This window comes from Silene latifolia, chromosome X, assembly GCF_048544455.1.
Source record: "Silene latifolia isolate original U9 population chromosome X, ASM4854445v1, whole genome shotgun sequence".
NCBI classification, from domain to species: Eukaryota; Viridiplantae; Streptophyta; class Magnoliopsida; order Caryophyllales; family Caryophyllaceae; genus Silene; species Silene latifolia.
Genome location: NC_133537.1, coordinates 328,798,662 through 328,817,904, shown reverse-complemented (window position 1 = coordinate 328,817,904; position 19,243 = coordinate 328,798,662). Strand labels below are relative to the sequence as shown.

General features: G+C 34.3%; 1 protein-coding gene and 1 pseudogene across 2 annotated transcripts; one reads left to right on the top strand and one right to left on the bottom strand.

The window, feature by feature from the left end:
- Positions 1 to 420: 420 nt before the first annotated feature.
- Positions 421 to 3,597, bottom strand: LOC141620806 (E3 ubiquitin-protein ligase SINAT3-like; annotated as a pseudogene).
- A 10,279-nt stretch (positions 3,598 to 13,876) lies between these two features.
- LOC141618469 (protein IQ-DOMAIN 21) lies at positions 13,877 to 19,098 on the top strand. 2 transcript variants are annotated; one of them, XM_074435584.1, is made up of 6 exons: positions 13,877 to 13,976; positions 14,489 to 14,567; positions 16,034 to 16,324; positions 17,073 to 17,411; positions 17,850 to 18,115; positions 18,601 to 19,098. In XM_074435584.1, exons 2-6 carry the CDS (start codon positions 14,502 to 14,504, stop codon positions 18,935 to 18,937), a joined length of 1,299 nt encoding a protein of 432 aa, XP_074291685.1. In that variant the 5' UTR covers positions 13,877 to 13,976; positions 14,489 to 14,501; the 3' UTR covers positions 18,938 to 19,098. The 2 variants fall into 2 exon arrangements, with proteins under 2 accessions (XP_074291685.1, XP_074291684.1); XM_074435583.1 differs by lacking the exon at positions 13,877 to 13,976 and adding an exon at positions 13,980 to 14,240.
- The last annotated feature ends 145 nt before the right edge of the window (positions 19,099 to 19,243 follow it).

Below are 19,243 nucleotides of genomic sequence, written 5' to 3'. Positions count from 1 at the left end.
AGATGTAAGAGTGTTGATGAGAAGACGACACAGTGGTATATTCACCTCTTTATCTCCTATCTTAATCTTTGTGATAATAACAAACGAAAACGACTTATCGAAACGTGTAGCCGCCTCTTTTTAGTAAAGTCATTTTAGGACCTTCAATTAGCATTATTAGTTCCTAATATATTTGAGTATCACTTAGAATAGCTCGCAAAAACTGATACAAGCAAAATTTATAAGTTGTGACGTGCTTGAGTTCTGGAAAATATTTCGTCGAATTTGAATTGAAATATACTCTCTCAAGTTATCATTTTTGTAACTTTCACACCTATATTCTACAATAAGAACAATAGTGTGATTTAAGGACATGTATGTCTCAAGTACAAGTATTGGGTATAAGAGGGGCAACATCGGGTTTTGTTGCTCCTTCCGTTTCTACCACACCCTCAACTTCAGTTCCTTGCGGTCTCCACCCGAGAAGAAAAGTGCCATGTTGCGTTGGATGATAAGGCCGTCATGGCTGTCCCGTACTTTCCGATGGCTATCCCGGACACTCCGAGGGGTCCCTTCCCATAAAAGTTTCCTCCCATTCCCGCCAACCTCCAAGCTGTAGCAATAGTTCCTGGCGTCGTTTTCATCGCCCATGAAGCGCAGGAACGCCATGTACACAAAAAGCCATCCCGAGTTGGAAGGCTTCAAAGTGAAGGCAAAAGTATTGACCAAAACAATGGAAAACCTAGTAAATTTAACAAAGTTTAGAATTTTAAAATTTAATGCAGTCCAACAATCATTGTGTGAATTCATGGATGAAAGGCAAATACCCAAAGGCAATATGAACTCAAAATATCACTAAAAAATAGGGGAATAACAAACGAACTGAGTCAATATTATTCCAATTTAAATTACTTTAAATTATTGTGAAACACAAGATTATGGTAATAAATATTGGCTTTGAAGCTTTACCGCTTATAGTGCAGATACATACCCCATATAATTAATACTAGATTCATATAGAATACGATTGATGTGACCAACATGGAAACAACACAGCACCATTGTACATGTCATTGTGACTCGCAACCCCAAACGCAATTTAGTACCATGTTATAAAGTGATAAACTGACAGCCACTGTGAAAAGGTTTTGGACAAAATGACAAGGACTTAAACATCTTTAGCTATACATCAAAAAACAAAGTTATTTTTACTAATGAACAACCAAATTGAATAATGAATGTCTATGCACAAAGTGGAAGCAAATAAAAGGGTAAACACAAAGATGAGAATAATTAAGCGACTCGATTACAAATATGTTTAGAGACATATAATATAAGTTGTGCTCCACCAGAGAGCTATTAACAAAATGTCCTCATACCAAAAAGGTCCTTTTTTTTAACAGAGTATGAAGGGTCGACAAATCTGATGGAAAATGAGTTACGGATTATTAGTACCACGCTATCATCCCTTCAAAGAGTTTACAGGCTAAGCTAGCTAGATACTCCGTATACATACTAGAATGGCACTGAGGCAATGACGAGGGAGTCAAGGAGCACATAAAGTTGTACTATCAGGTTCAAAGAGTTAAAATATTTCACTTACTGTTAACATCCAAGTAGCGTTTTCAACTTCCCGGGGATTGGATTTGACATAACGATGGTTGAATGTACATCCTGCGTGCATGTCAACCTTATGATCATCCCTGAGATGGGCAACCAAAAAGGGGATATCACCAGCAGCAGAGCACTCTGATCCAGCATAAGGACAATTATATGGTCGAAAATTGCAAATTGCTTCATGCTTGAGTTTGCTGTAGTAAGGGAATATTTCTGGGCAACCCAGATTGTAATATTTACAAGGCAATTCAAGTGACTCTGCCACCTTTTCTAGGGCTAAACATCGAATATCACCAAGCTCTTGTCTACAAGTGGGACACCGATTTTGCACTCTTGTTTTACAAGTGGAGCACAATGTGTGTCCGTTATGGCACTGAAATCAATTGGAACTTAGATAGGGAACTTGAAATATGTTTAAATAACAAGACATAATATAAGTTATTCACTGAATCACAAGCAATCAAGAATCAACCCTCACAAATACTAATTAGGACACAATTTGGCAGTTGAGATTTGACTATATGTATAAAAGATGTAAACTAATATATACCTCAAACATAGTATTAATTTCAATAATTTTCAGTTCAAAAAATTATTTCAAACTCATTAATTGACAAACAATCTCAATTGAGAAACATACGTGTGACAACATGAGACAACATGAGACAAGAGGAATAATGCTTATTTTTAATGTAGTATGCCACTTTATAAAGTTAAAATATTGCATGAACTCAGTTAAATCACATTAGATAATTAACGCAGTTATAGTTTCTGACACTGAACACTGAAAGTGTAATTGAGCCATCATATTCCAGTCCACTAGACACAATAACCCCTTTACTGCTCTGACATTAGTTAAAGAAAATGGGGTGCAAATGGACCCAAACCTCGGTAAATATCCAAATAAGCATTCAATGGTGATGTTCACTATATCCTATAAAACAATCAACTAAACGAAAATCTCTACAACAACCAAGTTTCATAATATACATTGACCAAGTTTTACATCAACTTTCATAATATATTTATCAAACAAATTAAATTCATGACCAAGAAGCTAACTTCAATCATACATAACAAATTAAATTGACAGTAATAACAATAATTAACAAGTGTAATAAAAATTTATAAATACAACAATAATTAGAAAAAATAACTTTAGACATTAACAAATAAATTAAACAACAAAAAAAACAAAGCAAACCTGATGAATAGGTGGATACATAGAATTGGTACAAACAGGACATTCAAGCAACTCATGGACACTAAAAGCTGGAGTCATTGTTGTGGATCCCACAATATTAGCCCTAGGTTTCGCCAAAGATTGGTGGTTGTTACTAAGATGTTGGTGGTGGTTATCAAGGTGGTGATGGATCTCTTCTTCCTCCAACCCATCTAATGAAGATACACATTCAATGTTATCTATATCCATATTTCCAATTCCAATAAAACCCACAAAACTCAATCAAATTTGTAAATTTTACGCTCAATTCAAATTGAAGAAAAATATGATTTTCAAATCATATTTATCACCCAACGTAATTAAACCTCTCCCTCTGAAAATTTCCTCCTTTTCTCAAAAAGTATTCAAAGGGAGAAATAAATTTTTGAAAAACTTTCACAAATCCCCAATTCAACAATCTGATCCTTAGAATCTCAAATCCCAAATATCCCCCTAATTTAATTTAAGGGGAAAAACTTTTAGAAATAAAAAAATAAAGAAAAAGTACCCACAAATACCCACAAACACAATTGAAAAACCCAATTCTCAAAATCTCAAATTTTATTGTATTCACAACTTAATAAACCTCCAATTTTCTCTCTCCAACAAAATTTCCTTTTTTTTTTATTTTGCATAAATTTTTAAAAAAGAAGAGCAAAAAAAAATGAAGATGATCAAAGAGAGGAGGCTTCTTCAATGATCCCTAAGCGAAGAAACCATTACTAACCTCCTCTCACGAAGAAAACAAGGCTTCTTTTTCTTCAAAGAAACACCATGTTATTTTTTTTTGTTATTTCTGTCTCTTTCTAAACTGTTTATTTAGAGAGAAGAATAAGGTTTCACGTCCATTTTCAAACATTTAGTTTAACTGTTGGAGATCCAACGGTCAAAATGTGAGAAAGTGTAGTGGAGATGTTTAGGTTATTGGAGTGTTATATTATTATTTGGGACCAAATATTCTAGGATTTACAAGTTGTAATATTATCATGAAATTTATTTGTCATATTACCAAACAGTTAATAGACTATACCACCTGTTGTATAATTCTATTATACAACCAAGGGTACTTTAGTCTTTTCCTCCTTATAATTGTTGTAACCTATAAAACAAATTCAACGTAACTCATCTTCTCCCTCTAACTTCTCTCCATATTTTTCTAACTGCTTCTCTAATTACTCAATCATCTTCTCCCTCAATATCAATTTTTCAACTACTTTAATTCTCCATCTCTAAAAAACATCAAAGATTAATCTATAATTACAACATGTGGTGGACAAAGCTTCTAAGGCTGAAGATATATCAAATTTACACGGTTCTAGAGCTTTATGCGGAAGATTTCTTACAAAGCTCGGAAAATTTGCTCACTAGCTCGGAATATATCATAAAAGCTCGGAATCTTTACGCTTTTTTGAACTATTATGTAAGTTAACATTTTTTCCTAGAACAGATTCCATAAATTTATAGCCGATCCACAAAGTCAAGTTATTTTGAACTTAGATTAATTAATAACTCACAACATTGCGCTTTGATACATACGAAACTCGAAAACTTTGTTTATAAGCTCATAAAATTTCTTACAGAGCTCGTAAAGTTTCTTACATAACTCGAAAAAGTTACTCGCAAGCTCGGAATATATCTTAAAAATCTCGAAACATTTACTTGTAAACTCGAAAAAATACAAGGCTAAAAAATTACAGAGCTCAAGAAGTTTACTCAAAAGCTCAGAATGAATCATACAAAACTCGAAATTTCGGAATATGCCTATAAAATACATGTCAATATACAAATGATGTCGAAATTTACGTCAAAATATTGTTAGAAGCATTTTTTCTTCTTGATGGTAATATCAATTGCTAAAGATTTTCCAATTAGGATGAATAAGAGAGCAATTGCTTATGTTTCTTTAAGAGAAGTGTGAGAGGTTTAACGTTTGATTTTGGTAGGTTTAGATTTTTTTTTTTTTAAATATTGAGTTGGCTTGAACATGTTGTATAATGCTAATATACAACTGGTTGTAGGATAATATTTGTGTATTGCCAAGTTTAAATAAGTATACTCTTTTACTTGCTTTTTTTTGTGGATATATGACCATATCTCATATGGTGAATGATATAAGCAACTAGTTTTTGTACTTTATTTGTTTCTAAGAAATGTTTACCTTTACTTTGGTACAAGTGTACAATATTTAAAGGAGAATAGTACTATGTGGAGAAAAATGAAAGCTCAAAAACATGTTGGATTAAAATTTATAGTGATCACAAAAATCAGACAAAAATAGAAATAAAATAAAAAATAAATATTGATTAAAGACAACTTAAATAGAAATGAGGGGTTTTTTGTCAAACACAACCTTTTAAAAACTTTTTTTTCCAAACACCACCTTTAAAAAAACGTTTGTGAAACACAACCTTTAATAAAATTTTTTTTGTTAAACACGACATTTTGGCTAGAGCTTGAACACTTGCAATGGGGTGACTTTCAGTCGATGTTTGGGGATAGCAAACGAGGCCAGTTTGAGGTGTTTTTAGACTCGTTGGAAATGTGGGAGTATAATCTTTCTAGGCGTTATCAATACGGCAGTGATAGGTGGCCTTATATGTGGTCTATTGGTGTGTAAAGTAAGGTTGGTCAAGGAGTGAATTGGTGTTTTTCTTATTTGTTTTTACCTCCAATTCACTCCTTGACCAGCCTTACTTTACACATCAATAAATCCCACATAAAGCCACCTATCACCACCGTATTGGTAACCTCTGGAAAGCTTGTACTACCACCTTTCCAAAATGTCTAAGAACACCTCAAATTGACCTCGTTTGCTACCTCAAATATCGACTTAAAGTCACTCTATTGCAAGTGGTTAAACTCTTGCCAAAATGTCGTGTTTTACAAAAATAAATTTATTAAAGGTTGTGTTTTACAAACTTTTTTTTAAAAGGTGGTGTTTGGAAAAAAAAGTTTTTAAAGGTTGTGTTTGACAAAAAAACCCTAAAAATGAGAGTTATAAACTTTTTTAAAGACACCTTTCACAATTGGGTTCACTTTAATTTCAAACTAGTTGAGATCTCGTGCTAAAATACGGCATTTGTGAGGTTAACTTATATATAGCTAGTAAGAATTTAAAATATTTATATAAATGAGTTGTACTTATAATAGATTGTTGTATTTTACTGATTATAATGTTAGTGATATTATAAAAAAAAAGTTTACTATTTAAATGACTTTTAGATTAAGTTATTTTTGTGCGAACCTATTTTAATTATTAAAAATAATTATGGCCGACTATTATGGAAAAACATAATCTAATATAGGGTCACTACTTTGTTACTGCATTGATCGAAAAATTTATACATGGGTTAATCTTTTAGTTTTAGTCATTTGTAGGAGGATTATAGGGGGGAAGGAGGATTAAGTTGGAAACGAAATGTAAGTAAAACGCATATTGACTTTATAAAGGTAGTGTATAATATGGGCCCCACTTTATTTTGTACTCCGTATATCAATTGCGTTGAATTCGAAAAGAATAATTTGATTTGACTTTTCGAGATATTTTATTATGTGGCAAATTTGTTAGTCAATCAATCATCAATTATTATAATTTTAGCATGGCTCCACCACTATTAGAAGTTTCATATATACATATTAAGTCTTTTAATGACAACTCTCTTTTAGTACATTGCTTATTGTGTAGAGTCTACTTCACAGAAGATTGCAGTTCGAATCCTCTTACTGCCTTGTTTTTTAATACCTTCCACCAGTGTGCTAAACTTTTGTCTTGTTTTTGGATATCTTTTGAGGCTCTGCTTAGGGCAACTCCAATGCTAGGCTAATATTTGAGTAATTTGGATTTGCCAAATCAGATTTTCAAGTTAACTCTTGTCAAGCCCTAATATGCTCCAATGCTAAACTAATATTTATTCAAAATTGTTATATCACGTCCCCTATTTTACTCGTTATGCCCCTTATTTTTTAATTTATTCCAAGCTTGCCCTTAAACATGTTCCAAATGAACTTTAGTAAAAAATAATTATCGTTTAGTCGTAAATGTAATTCTGAGACGGTTTTTATAATAGTTTTGCCTATTCTAGCAAAACCGCCCATCAGAGCCATTGTTAACCATTGGTCGTTAAGCCGTATTCTCAAAATACCTATATCTACAGTTGTGGCAATAGGGGCGTGGTTTGGCAATACGCCGATTTGACCACTATTAGTAGATAAAATTGTTTTTATCGTAATTGGGTTTAGGTGACTTTAATTATAATAACTAATTATTTTATTATCGAAAATGATTTTTTATGACGGTTTCTATTATAACTAATTTTCGGTTTATCGTAATTAAATTTTGGAGACACTTTTTATAAACTAATTTAATATGTAGACGGTCCTAAAAATACATACATTTCATTTTCACCCAACTCCTACATTTTTCAATTTCAATTTTTTTTTTTTTTGAAATCTAAACCACAACAACTTCAAGATCTAGTAATCAAAACAACATCCTTCAAATGTAAATTGAAAAATAAAACACAACAAACACAGTCAAACAAAAGTTGTTGAAATTGTATTTTTGAAAAAAAAGAAGAAGAAGAGAAAATGGTCAAGTCGTGTTATTGAAACCTAGTAGGATAAACCTACCTTTTAACATATATTCATAAGCTACTCGAATACGATCGATTCCGTCTCATAAAACCGTCGCATCCCTATACAAACCACATAATACTATCACAAATACATCCTATATTATTATACATTACAAAACCCCTTATTATAACTTATTAATTACCGATATTATATACATTAATTACTAAATAAAAGAGGGGTAGATCTTAACTTACAAGTGAAAGGAAGGAAGAAGGAAGATGAAAAATCCACTAAATCAAGCTTGAATCCCATAATAATGTGTTTGTGAGGGTTTTAGAGAGAAGGGAGAGAATTTGGAGTAAGAAGGAAGAAGGATAAAATGATTTGGATAAGATAGGATAAGATCCCAAAATTGGTGTTTATCGAGTGCTGTTCAGTGGCACTCAGTTGAGTGCCGAGTCCACTCGGTCGAGTTCTCGTCCACTCGATTGAGTGTCAACTACTCGATCAAGTAAACACTTTACTCGGTCCACTACAACCCTCTAGTCTAGGTCACACTTGGTCTAGTATACGGTCATTCCTTATTTCCGAATAGTTCCCCACCAGTCCAGAGGTCTCGTCACGCATCTCAAGGTACTTTTGTGGGTCCCAAAGAATCCGGGTATTACACTGCGGTCCGACGATTTGGTGACAGTGTTGCGTTGCCGTCACCGGGATTGTTATGGAGGAGTTGTAGAGTTTTGATAACTTGTATTGTTATATCATCATTTCATATCATAATCATTTAGTCTTTCACATTCACATGTATTTTAATGATCAATTGTATTATTGGAGTTAACCAAAGCGTTTTCAAATAATATCTATGGTGAACCATATGATGATTTCCGCTCATATGGGGAGCAGTGGGTTGACATGTTATATTTGTATGTACCTTGGAGGCTCGGGAGCGGTCTTGTCCTTAGTTGTCGCCATTTCTTGTTGTCTATTTTTGACATTTATTAGACTCCACTTTTATTTTCAATTGGGTTGTACTATTTGAGATTGTCATTTGAATCCCTTAACTTGTAACTTAATTATCTTAACTACAACTTATCTATGTTAAATTGCCTATTCTCGTTTATTCTCATTACAAGCTTGGGAAACCAAGTCATGTGACATCCTCATGAGTTAGGATGGACTTGAGGAAGGCTTCCCGACTTATGGGGATTGGAGGTGTTACACCAACTGCTCATGATTGCCATTTCTTATTACTTGAAATATGTGAACCAACATGACTTTCACACTACATTTCATGTGTGATTATAGTTCAATTTGACAAGAATCTAATTTTTCATTACATATACTTTCTACTAATTTATAACTCACTATACCACATATATAGAGCTAATCTGTCTATAATTAAATCATAGATTGTAATGTAACATGTTACATTTTGAAGGTGATCTGGTATCATAATACATCTTCATATATAACTAAATTAGGAATGAAAAAGCCAAACTTGGGAGGGGTCAACCCATTAAATTGTCTTCAGTACCCCCAAAGGAGATTAACCTTGTTGTCGATAGGGGATACTTGTAATACCTCAGATATTTGAGCTGTTGAGTAAGTCAGTGTCGCATTCTGGAGAGTGTTCTACTTCGTAGTTACTCGATCGAGTAGCGGGTACTCGATCGAGTACGTTAGTTACTCGATCTAGTAAGTCGTGTTTTACGGTTTTTCGGCCGAGTATGATAGTAATGCGTGAAGAGGTATTTAACTGATTTCAACAGTTCTTTTCACTTTTACTCTTATTTTCTAAACCTTTTGCAAAAGAAAAACAATGACGTTCTTCATCTTCACTCTTTGCTATCAAATCAAGGGCTAGGGTCGTCAGATTTCTAAGTTTGTCACATCTTTAGTTGATTAGCAGATATTTCTTGGATACGCGCGGGATCCAGCTGGGGATAGAGTCACGAAGTGTCAAGTCTTAGTCTTCCGATGTGTTTTGTTAAGACAAGTTTTATTTAGTTGGTTTACAGTTTGAGAACAGTTGTATTTCTTACTTCAGTTTTGGTTTTGATGTAATCACATTAAACTTATTTACTTAAAGTACGTTTCTTTATGGTCTACTTTGATTATTATGCCTCGGGTAACCGAGATGGTAGCATCTCCATGTGCTAGGGTGGTCTTGGTGAGGCACCTTGGTGTATGGGATGTTACAATACTCCGGGTCAACACTAAAAAAATATAACTAAATGAATACCATCATTTATAAATCCATGAAACAATGAGTAGAGACAAAATTATAGAGAGAAGGTAGAGAGAATAGAAGAGAGACGTATGTATCTCTATTTAATTATCAGGAGGTATATATATACGCATACAATAGAATTATATTTCTCATAAGACACTCTATTCTAGAATCTTTTATCATATGGACATCTATATAATAATATTTCAAAACAATTAAAACTACAAAATTAATCAAAAACTTAAGTGTTTTCATGACACCAGAGTTCCCATACTATTCCTTTACTTTTGGAGTTTTGGGCAACCAAACAACCATCATTATACCAATTTTTGGGGACTTACAATTCACCTACTTTTATAATAGTAACCAAACGACATCCTGAAATTGCTCGGTTGCTCTCTAAAAAACATCAGAACTATAATTCTTGTAAATTGAAAAAATGATATGGAGTAAGTGTAATACACGGTCATTGTGGGACCCGTAAATGGATCTTGGGATGCGTGAGAGGACCATTAGACCCGATAAGAGACCACTCAGGAGGGAAGGATAGTCTTACACTAGACCTAGTAAGACCTAGACTAGACCAAGTGGAGCTGCAGCGGACCGAGTGGGTCCACTCGGTCCAGTGAAGAGTATACTCGACCGAGTGAGTCCACTCGATCGAGTAAGATATCTAATCGATCGAATGATTACACTCGACCGAGTAGACCCGGCACTCGGTCGAGTGACGCTGTTTCAGAACACGGGATTTAAACCCTTTCTTCACTAGCCCTAAAATCATTTCTATCTTTCCCCTCATCTCTCCAAACTCTCTCCCTTCTCTATAAACCCTCACAAACACCTACTACTTAGGATTCAGGCTTGGATTAGAAGATTTCCCACCCCCCTCTTCATCTCCTTCACCTAGTAAGTAAAGATCTACTCTTTTCTGGTCTTTAAACCCTAACTTTTGGGGGAATTCGTTATGGGTAATTAATTAGTAATTAGTATGTGTAATAGGGGTAATTAAGGGGCAATAATAAGGGATTTTGTAGTATAAACTAGTATCACAAATTGTTTGATAAGACTGTCTTATAGTATAAGACCAGTCCATATCAATTAAAGCCCAAAATAAACAAATCACTTAATACTGAGTATCAATTGCTGAAAGTGAATGATACTTCGTAACTGCCATCTTCCAAATAATAGGAAACCAACATCCAGTACCCACCAAGTCACACCCCGCGAACACTGATGCCAACAACGACGATCTCCAGTCCGGCTCGACGACACACCACCCACCGCAACCTCGTCACAATTACTCGACTAAAAGCCAGAATTTTTTTAACGTACATCTATCTTTTAGTTTTCAAACTAAATTTGGTAGTCATTAAACTAAAATCTTAATATAAATACAAAAAGTTACTCGTAACAAATTAAAACCCTTGAGATTTCTTGTTCTTTTTTGAGTTTTCAAGTTAAAATTGTGAGTTTTGAAATTAAAAATTTAAGATAATTAAAATATGTATATGGGAAGTACAAAACTTCAATTAAGCATAAACCACAACCCATAATTATCGACTTAAAACTCAAAGTTTTCTATTTAAAAACACGAGTATTCAATTTTAAAAGATCAAATACAAACCTAGTTATCGGTGGTCGGTGTTGAGAAGTCGCCGACAACAATTGCGAGATCTTAATCTTGAGTTTTAATTGATTGGTGGAGAGATAGATCAGAAAGGGTAAAAAGAAGCTCATAGGAACGACAACCGTGAAGGGGGCAAAGATGAAACATGTTGTGGCAGTAGAGGCGGCGGGCTGCAACGGAGATGGAAGAGTTGGTGTGATGAGGACATGGGTTTCAAAGGAGATGGCAGGCGTAGCTTGAAAGTTGAAGGGGTAGTGGAGGACTAGAGGGTGAGAAGTTTTCTATTTTTTTTTTTTTCATTTTGGTTTATTCTTCCTCTTGTTGGACTATAGACTCCTTTATTGGGTCCGTCTTATGCTATAGGACGGTCCTATAAGAGAGTTACTGAACTAGTATATGATGCATTGTGATAGTTATTATGTTATTTGTATAGGATGAGACGGTTCCTTGAGACGTTTTGATCCGGATCCGAGTAGCTTGAAGAGATTGCAAAAAGGTAGGTTAATCCTACTCGGTTTCAATAATGTGGTGTTGTTTATGTTGATGTTGTGATTAGTCTCATATAATTAGGGCATTTGCATTATAACATGTTTAGTGGTTAATTGCATCATTAAGAGGATGATTATGATATGTTGGGTTGTATTTCATGTTTTGGTTATTATTGTGTATATGGAGGATGTGTTGTTGTTGAGGAGATGTAAGACGGTTGGGAGACCGTTTTACGCTTGAGTCGCCTCTTGGAGCTTCCCACTCCAAGAGGGATGTGCACATTAATGGCTTGAGTCACGGAGGGACTTGTGTGGTTGAGACACGACGTCTGGCAGGGGATCCAGTTGGCTTTCGAACCCGGTACGTTTGGGCGTGTCCCGATACCCTGTTTGTGGTTGTTGGTATGTCTGGGCGTGTCCCGGTACCAGTGTGGTTGTCGGTATATCTGGGCGTGTTCCGGTACCGTGGTAGTGGAGGTTGGTTGATAGTGTGTCATTCATACTAGTAGTCACGTTGCGTGTTCACACACTTGGGTCGTGTCACACTTTATTTGTTTATTGAAACTGACGTTTGTGTGTCTGTTTAATTGTCACATATTTCCGGGGTGACCTGTGTCGATCCATATGATATTTCTAATCATATGGGGAGCAGGTTATGTACATGTTGTTTGGGAGAGCACGCGGGAGACGGGGCGAGCCTGATGGGTCACGAGACGAGTATAGTGGTCATAAGTTGTATTTTATTCATTTGTTTATGTTTGTAACAACTAAACTTGTCATTTATTAATAAAGTTTCTTAATTGTAATTCCGATTTCAGTCATTTCACTACCTCGGGAAATCGAGACGCTAACATTTCCTAATTACCTTGACTGGGTAAGAAGGGGGTGTTACAGTAAGCTATTTGACTATTACAATTCACATGAATTCTAATTCTAATTCCATCACCAATGGATGAAATTGCTTGCCGAGTTCTCCTTGGCAAGTAATTTTCATGAAACCAAAGTTCCTGCTTGACATCAAACAAGTTTTTATAATTCACGTGAAATATAAAATCATGTGAAATGATTTTTTTTACGAAAGTGAACTTTTTATATGTATATGTATATGCAACCAACCGATTAAATTAAAGCGTTTCATGGTTCATCCTATCCGTTGAACCCGGCCAATCCGGCCCACAAAATAAGCGGTTATAGATAATGTATTTTAAGAAAATTTCAAAAGGTTAGCCGTCCCAAACCCGTAAAACCGCTTGTGTGGGCCAAATTTTAGTGTGATCTCGACCGGCCTTCAACCAAAACCCGCATTTGATGACCTCTAGGTTAAAAAGTTTTTCCTTTTTTAATTTAAAAAGAAAAAATCAACTTGGATGTTAGCATTTAATTTTCATCAATCTATTCCCAACTCATCCACCCGATTAAGACTGTTTTGGTAAGAAACAATACGGAGTATGATAATAAATGGAGTATGTTATATTTGTCAAGTACAATATTAGACATTGGCGCCTTTGATTAGGTAATCTATTGATTACTTGGACCTTGGGTAATTAGGCTGTCACTATCCTAAACTGTGATTTTCTATTCTTTCTTTCACTGTATACTCCTTATGTGTTAGTACAAATTTTGTGTAGCTAATTTAATTTTTGGTCGTATTTTCTTCATTTTATTAAATATCCATTATTATTATTATTAGACAATAGGACATATATTGATTATAGGGTATACTACTTACGTCTTACAATACACTCTTTTTTAATTGAAACCAACAAATAGTATAGGAAAATGTTACGGAGTACATCATATTCGAATTATAAATAAATTCATGTAATATATTTGAAACTCATTTCGTTGGTTAAAATATGATCAATAAACTTCCTGAAAGAACAATTTGACTCGAGATTATGCTTTGATGAATCAGAGTCTGTACCAAAAAAAAGGTGATTAACCTAATATGCGTTGTTTGCAAGATAAGCATCATATATATTGTAATTAACGCAAAACATATCTAGTACTCACATAATAGTGGTTACGAGCTCTCCTTATACAAATACATAAGTGGGACAAAAGTAGGATTTTACGTTAAGAGGCGAGAAATTTCAGCAGGCGCTATTAACATTTACAAAAATACAAATAGATAGACGTGGCAAAATGGGATTGGATAAGAGGAACTAAAATGTAGGAATAGGGAGCTATGAAAAATCCCGTGATAGGTATAAATGCATAACGGTGATCCCGCGGCAGGTCAGTTACTACTTACTAAACTACATACTTTTCTATCATTTTCGCCTTCTATCTCTCCCTTTTTTCTTTCTAGACCTTCCTAAAATCACATTCTTTCCTAGTTTTTATTTCACTATTAATTAACTACATTGTTCATATAACATAACAATGTCTTATAAAATTCATCAAATGTTATGCAAAATCTTCAAGTCATCCTACACCAACATTGCAAATTAATCTATAACTTCTATATAGTATTATTCTTCATCAATATTTTGTCATAAGGTATGATCTATTGATCTTCGTAACATTTTGTATTCATATACTGCCTCCATCCTAATCAATGCTTATCTATTTTCATTTTTTGTGACGGGAAATTCAAACATAGATAACTATTGACCAGGACGGATGAAGTAATAGTACTTGTATAAGACTTAATTACTCTTGTTATATTGTATGTTAATCAACGTTTTGATTGTTATTGTTATTTATTGGATTAATGTGCTCCTAATTTTTATTTTATTTTTTGAAAGTGATTTTGTATAAATGGGGAAGAAAGGAGGTGGTTGGTTTTCTAATGTCAAGAAGGTTTTTAAGTCGTCCGAGAAAAAGGTATGCCATATTCATCACATTCTCCATATATAAACAAACATTTTATTGATTTCTTTTTTGTGTAATTTTCTATATCAAATTTAGAGTTTCAATTATTCACAATCCGTTATCAATTTAACAATGTTGCATTTTATGTTGCATTATTTGTAAATATTTTAAGTGAGGTAACTTTGCGTAGCACATGACTCTATTTCCCAATTAATCCGGAAATTGGAATTGTCAATACTTCTCATGAATAACAAAACATAATCTAAGTGCAATAAAAATGATGCGTACCTTAGAATTTCACATTGTAATATAGTTAGTTGAGTAGAACGAAGTAGAATATTGTAATTTAAGTTACATTTTGGTGGAAAAAAAAAATATGAGTATATGCTAATTTCCGACTCATTACGTATGTCTAGATTATACCGATACGCATCTGATAAAAAGATTACGTTTTGTAAGTTTCCTCATCATCTAAAAAAACTAGACTATTCTATTTATTATATTGATCACTTCAATCACTTGTATGTCAAGTAGCTTAAACTTTTTCATCTAACCACATACAAAAAAGTTGCTTTCTTAATAAGAAAGTAAATAAAATGTAACAACTTAATAAAATTAGGTAGGTATTGAAGAACCCTTTAGTGGGGGGAACCTTGATTCACGAGTGCCCTTAATTAGGACCATGAATCAACATTGAAAAATTGAAATGTCTCCAATTATTATTAGTATTTTTATATATGGTCCCAATTTCACAAGTTGCACTTTATGATGGAGCCTTTGAGATTAAGGCTATCACATCTTCCCTTGTTCATCATCATGTGTTTTTTACATGTTCAATCCCCATCATCATCCTTCAATGATCTATCCAAGGATGCTTGTTTTGTACTATTGTCAAATCGGAGCGAGGAGATTAGTTTATAAGTTAGTTATATTACCTGTTGTTTTGGATTTATTGTAAAAATCTAACAAGTGATAACATGATTCGATGGCAAATATTTGGAGTGTATAAAAAGGAGTCGCGACCAGTGTTTAATTTAAACTATTGATGTCGTATGTTAATTTATGACTCGGTCATTGAGTCAAGGCAGAGTCAAATGATAATTTACACTGAAATAAGAAAAAAAAAAAAAAAAAAAAAAAAAAAAAAAAAAAAACAGGGGCCTAACCCGGCCCCTTCGGACATAACTTAGGTCAAGATTAGTTGGTGAAGATTAGTTTGTAAGTTAAGTGAACTCGTTCTCCTGTCGCGAAAGAAACAACAATTCTACTAACAAGAATTTCAAAAATGCTACTCCGTATATGTAATTTTTCGATAATTTGTAATTTGTGTTCGTTATCTATAATAAATAACCGTGACATGCAATAAATTGTTTTTTTTTTTATTAAATGTGCAATAATAGAATTTGATTTCTTCTAAATAATCCAACAATATTACCAATTTTATGTTCGGTATAAATAATTATTGCATTTTGTCACAGAAAGATAATCTCCAAAAAAGCAACAATGAAGTACCAGAGGTAGTTTCAGTAGAGCGTTACTCAATAGGAAGCTCACCGGAATATACAAATGATGGAAGCGGCACAATGTCACCAAACAGGGATGACCAAACTCATGCAATAGCTGTTGCTGCCGCCACTGCAGCGGCCGCTAAGGCAGCAGTGGCGGCAGCACAAGCGGCTGCTAAGGTTGTTCAATTGGCTGGTTATAGTCGTCACTCTAGGGAAGATATAGCTGCTACATTGATTCAATCACACTATAGAGGATACTTGGTAATAATCTTTTCACTAAATGCACAAATATATTGATTTGAAATATTATTTTTATTTTATATTGTGCGAAAATTGTTAAATACATGCTCTGTTTGGTAATTAGCATATTAATTTCGGCCGAAATGGTAGATTTACCAATCAATCTATTAATTTTATCGGTTTGGTAACAAAGGACAAATTCTGATAACGTATTGGTCGGAATCAATTGTTGAATATGTTGCTGCATATTGTAAAAGCATATTCAGTTTTAATAGAGGAGAGAAGTCTAACTCACAAGCCCAAGAATGCTCTTATCTCCCAAAACCAATTGGCAATGGGAGAAACACCCCTAGGCCTTATAAGATAGACAATCTCTCTCTTTTTCACCGATGTGGGACTCACAAGTGGATTTATACTCCAACAAGTTTATACATGAAAATAATATAACAGTCATATAATTTGTTGATTATCAAACACATGTTCTTAATTTTGCTAATTTAGTTTGATAGTCAAACATTACTAAATCTGTAACCGTAGTATGCTAACATTATCCGTTATTATAAATCTGCTTATATCGTTTGCCAAACAAGGCCATTATATATATGTCGTTTTGCCAAACAAAGTCTTTATATGTCAACCGGTCTCATTAAAAGTTATACGCCTCATTTCTCTATAATTAGTAATGAGACATATAAACTATTATAAAACTATTATATATCGTGTTACGGTTTTATATGTGATCATGATAGTCGATATATATTTTTTTCAGGCTCGACGAGCATTGCGTGCCTTAAAAGGGTTGGTAAGACTACAAGCACTAGTAAGGGGACACAACGTACGAAAACAGGCCCAAATGACAATGAGATGCATGCAAGCTCTAGTACGAGTCCAGGCCCGAGTCCGAGCCCGAAGGCGACAACTGGTTCAAGACAAAGTTCCGAATCAAGCTCATCAGGTTAATCATACTAATAATGGAATTAAGAGTAATGGTGATCATGATTGGGATGGAAGGTATCAAAGTTATGAACAAATTAAAGAGAGTTCTGTGAAGAAACATGATGTTGCTTTGATGAGAGAACGTGCTCTTGCTTATGCTTATAATTTTCAGGTTAGTTATCGAGTTTCCCTACTACGCTCTCACATGCTTCATGTAGAGTCCGCTATTTTAATGGTCAAACTAGTAGCACGACTCTCAAAGTCAAACATTATACTCCGTATGAAGTACTATCTTTTATGGTTGCCAAAAAAAAAAATAGAGGAGTCTACACTTGATATTATACTCCGTATGAAGTACTATATTCAGTGACGTTATCTCATTTTCCTTAATAATATTGGTTGTTCTAACGCGTGTCCTGCTCCTGATGACACATGATCGATGAAGTTATCTGAGAAAATATTTTTATGATTTTATCATGAAAAATTGAAATATATACTCATTGTTACCATTCTCAGTGAATTTTTTTAAAAAATATTCCGAAATAATATCAATTAGATAAAGTTATTTGGCATGATATTATTAATTAATTTTGAACTTTGAAAATGGCAGCAACAACAGCAGTACCAACTAATAGAATCAAATCCGGCTATAGACGATGGCATGATCACGGCATACGCCAATGCAATGGAAAAGCCACCGTGGGGATGGAATTGGCTAGAGCGGTGGATGGCGGCACAGCCTCATCTAGCCACCAAATCCGGCCCAAATGCGACAACCTACGTGACTGCGGCCACTAGCAATGATGTTGTCTCCGAGAGGACGGTTGAGATGGACATGATTGAGCCACCCCTTAGAGACTCTGCCTCTACGTATAGGTAACAACTAATAAGTCTCAATTGATTCATTCAGTTGTTTACCTTTCATATTTTTTGTAAGAGGTGTTTTAATCAAAGAGAAATAAATAATTGAAATGAAGGTTATGCCAAAAGTATGGTGTCATTTGTCATGGACGTGATTTGTTTTCCTACTATAAACATGTTTTGAGTAATTTGCAAAACTCAATTATTTTCTTATCTTGGATGGTAAACCTTGGGCTAATTCACGACATCGACTTATTAACAAACGAATCTAATAATTCCTAATGATGTTTATACGTGCACGATATAACGACTAATGGTGGATTTAAGGGGTCTAACAGAGGCGCTCATTCCCTGAACAATGAAAAATTTCGAATTTTTTCCTATAGAATCTTCATTTTTATTTCCTAGTGCACATTACCAGATTAGCAATTCGTCCCCTCGAACTTTTTTACTCCTAACGAATCTTGGCTCCATCACTAATAACGACCTGTCATTCGCAGGTCACGAAGGGAACCAAGACAATCGAGTTTCGATGGAGTGCCAAGCTACATGGCTCCAACCAAGTCGGCGAAAGCCAAGGTTCGAACCCAAGGCCCATCGAAACCGAGGTCATCATCACCATCACCTTGGAATCACTCTTCTCCAACAACAAAGAGATCTCCATTGGGCCCATGTGGAGGTGAGTCCACTAGCTCGGGCGGGTCGGCCCATTATCAATTCCTTAACACTCCAAGCCCAAAAAGCAGTAGTGGGCCCACACAGGCCCGGAAATCTGCCGGATATAGCCCAGATTCTATTGGTAATAGTGATCGGACCTTTAGTTATGGTTGGAGATGAGTTTTATTTTAGTTTTTTTATGACTTTTGGTGTTGTATTAATGTGGTGAGTTTTATTGTGTAATTATTAACTATTCATTAGTTGAGTGAAGGGATTTTTACAATAATTTGGATTGATTTTAACCTTAGGATGAAAATATTTATTTGATGAATAATTGTGATACAGAATTTCTTGTAAGAGATCGACCTATTTATAGTAGGTGGGTAACATTACGACTCAAATTGTATTATTGAAAGAGATTGATATATCGTCCTATTTTAGTGTGAGAACTTAGACGGTTTTCAAGAAAATCAACTCTACGTTAAC

Excerpts from the sequence above, each read along its gene's own strand:
- LOC141618469 (XM_074435584.1), top strand. The coding sequence starts at position 14,502 with ATGGGGAAGAAAGGAGGTGGTTGGTTTTCTAATGTCAAGAAGGTTTTT. Across the intron at positions 14,568-16,033 it reads TTAAGTCGTCCGAGAAAAAG|AAAGATAATCTCCAAAAAAG; the intron begins GTATGCCATATT and ends ATTTTGTCACAG. Across the intron at positions 16,325-17,072 it reads CACACTATAGAGGATACTTG|GCTCGACGAGCATTGCGTGC; the intron begins GTAATAATCTTT and ends TATTTTTTTCAG.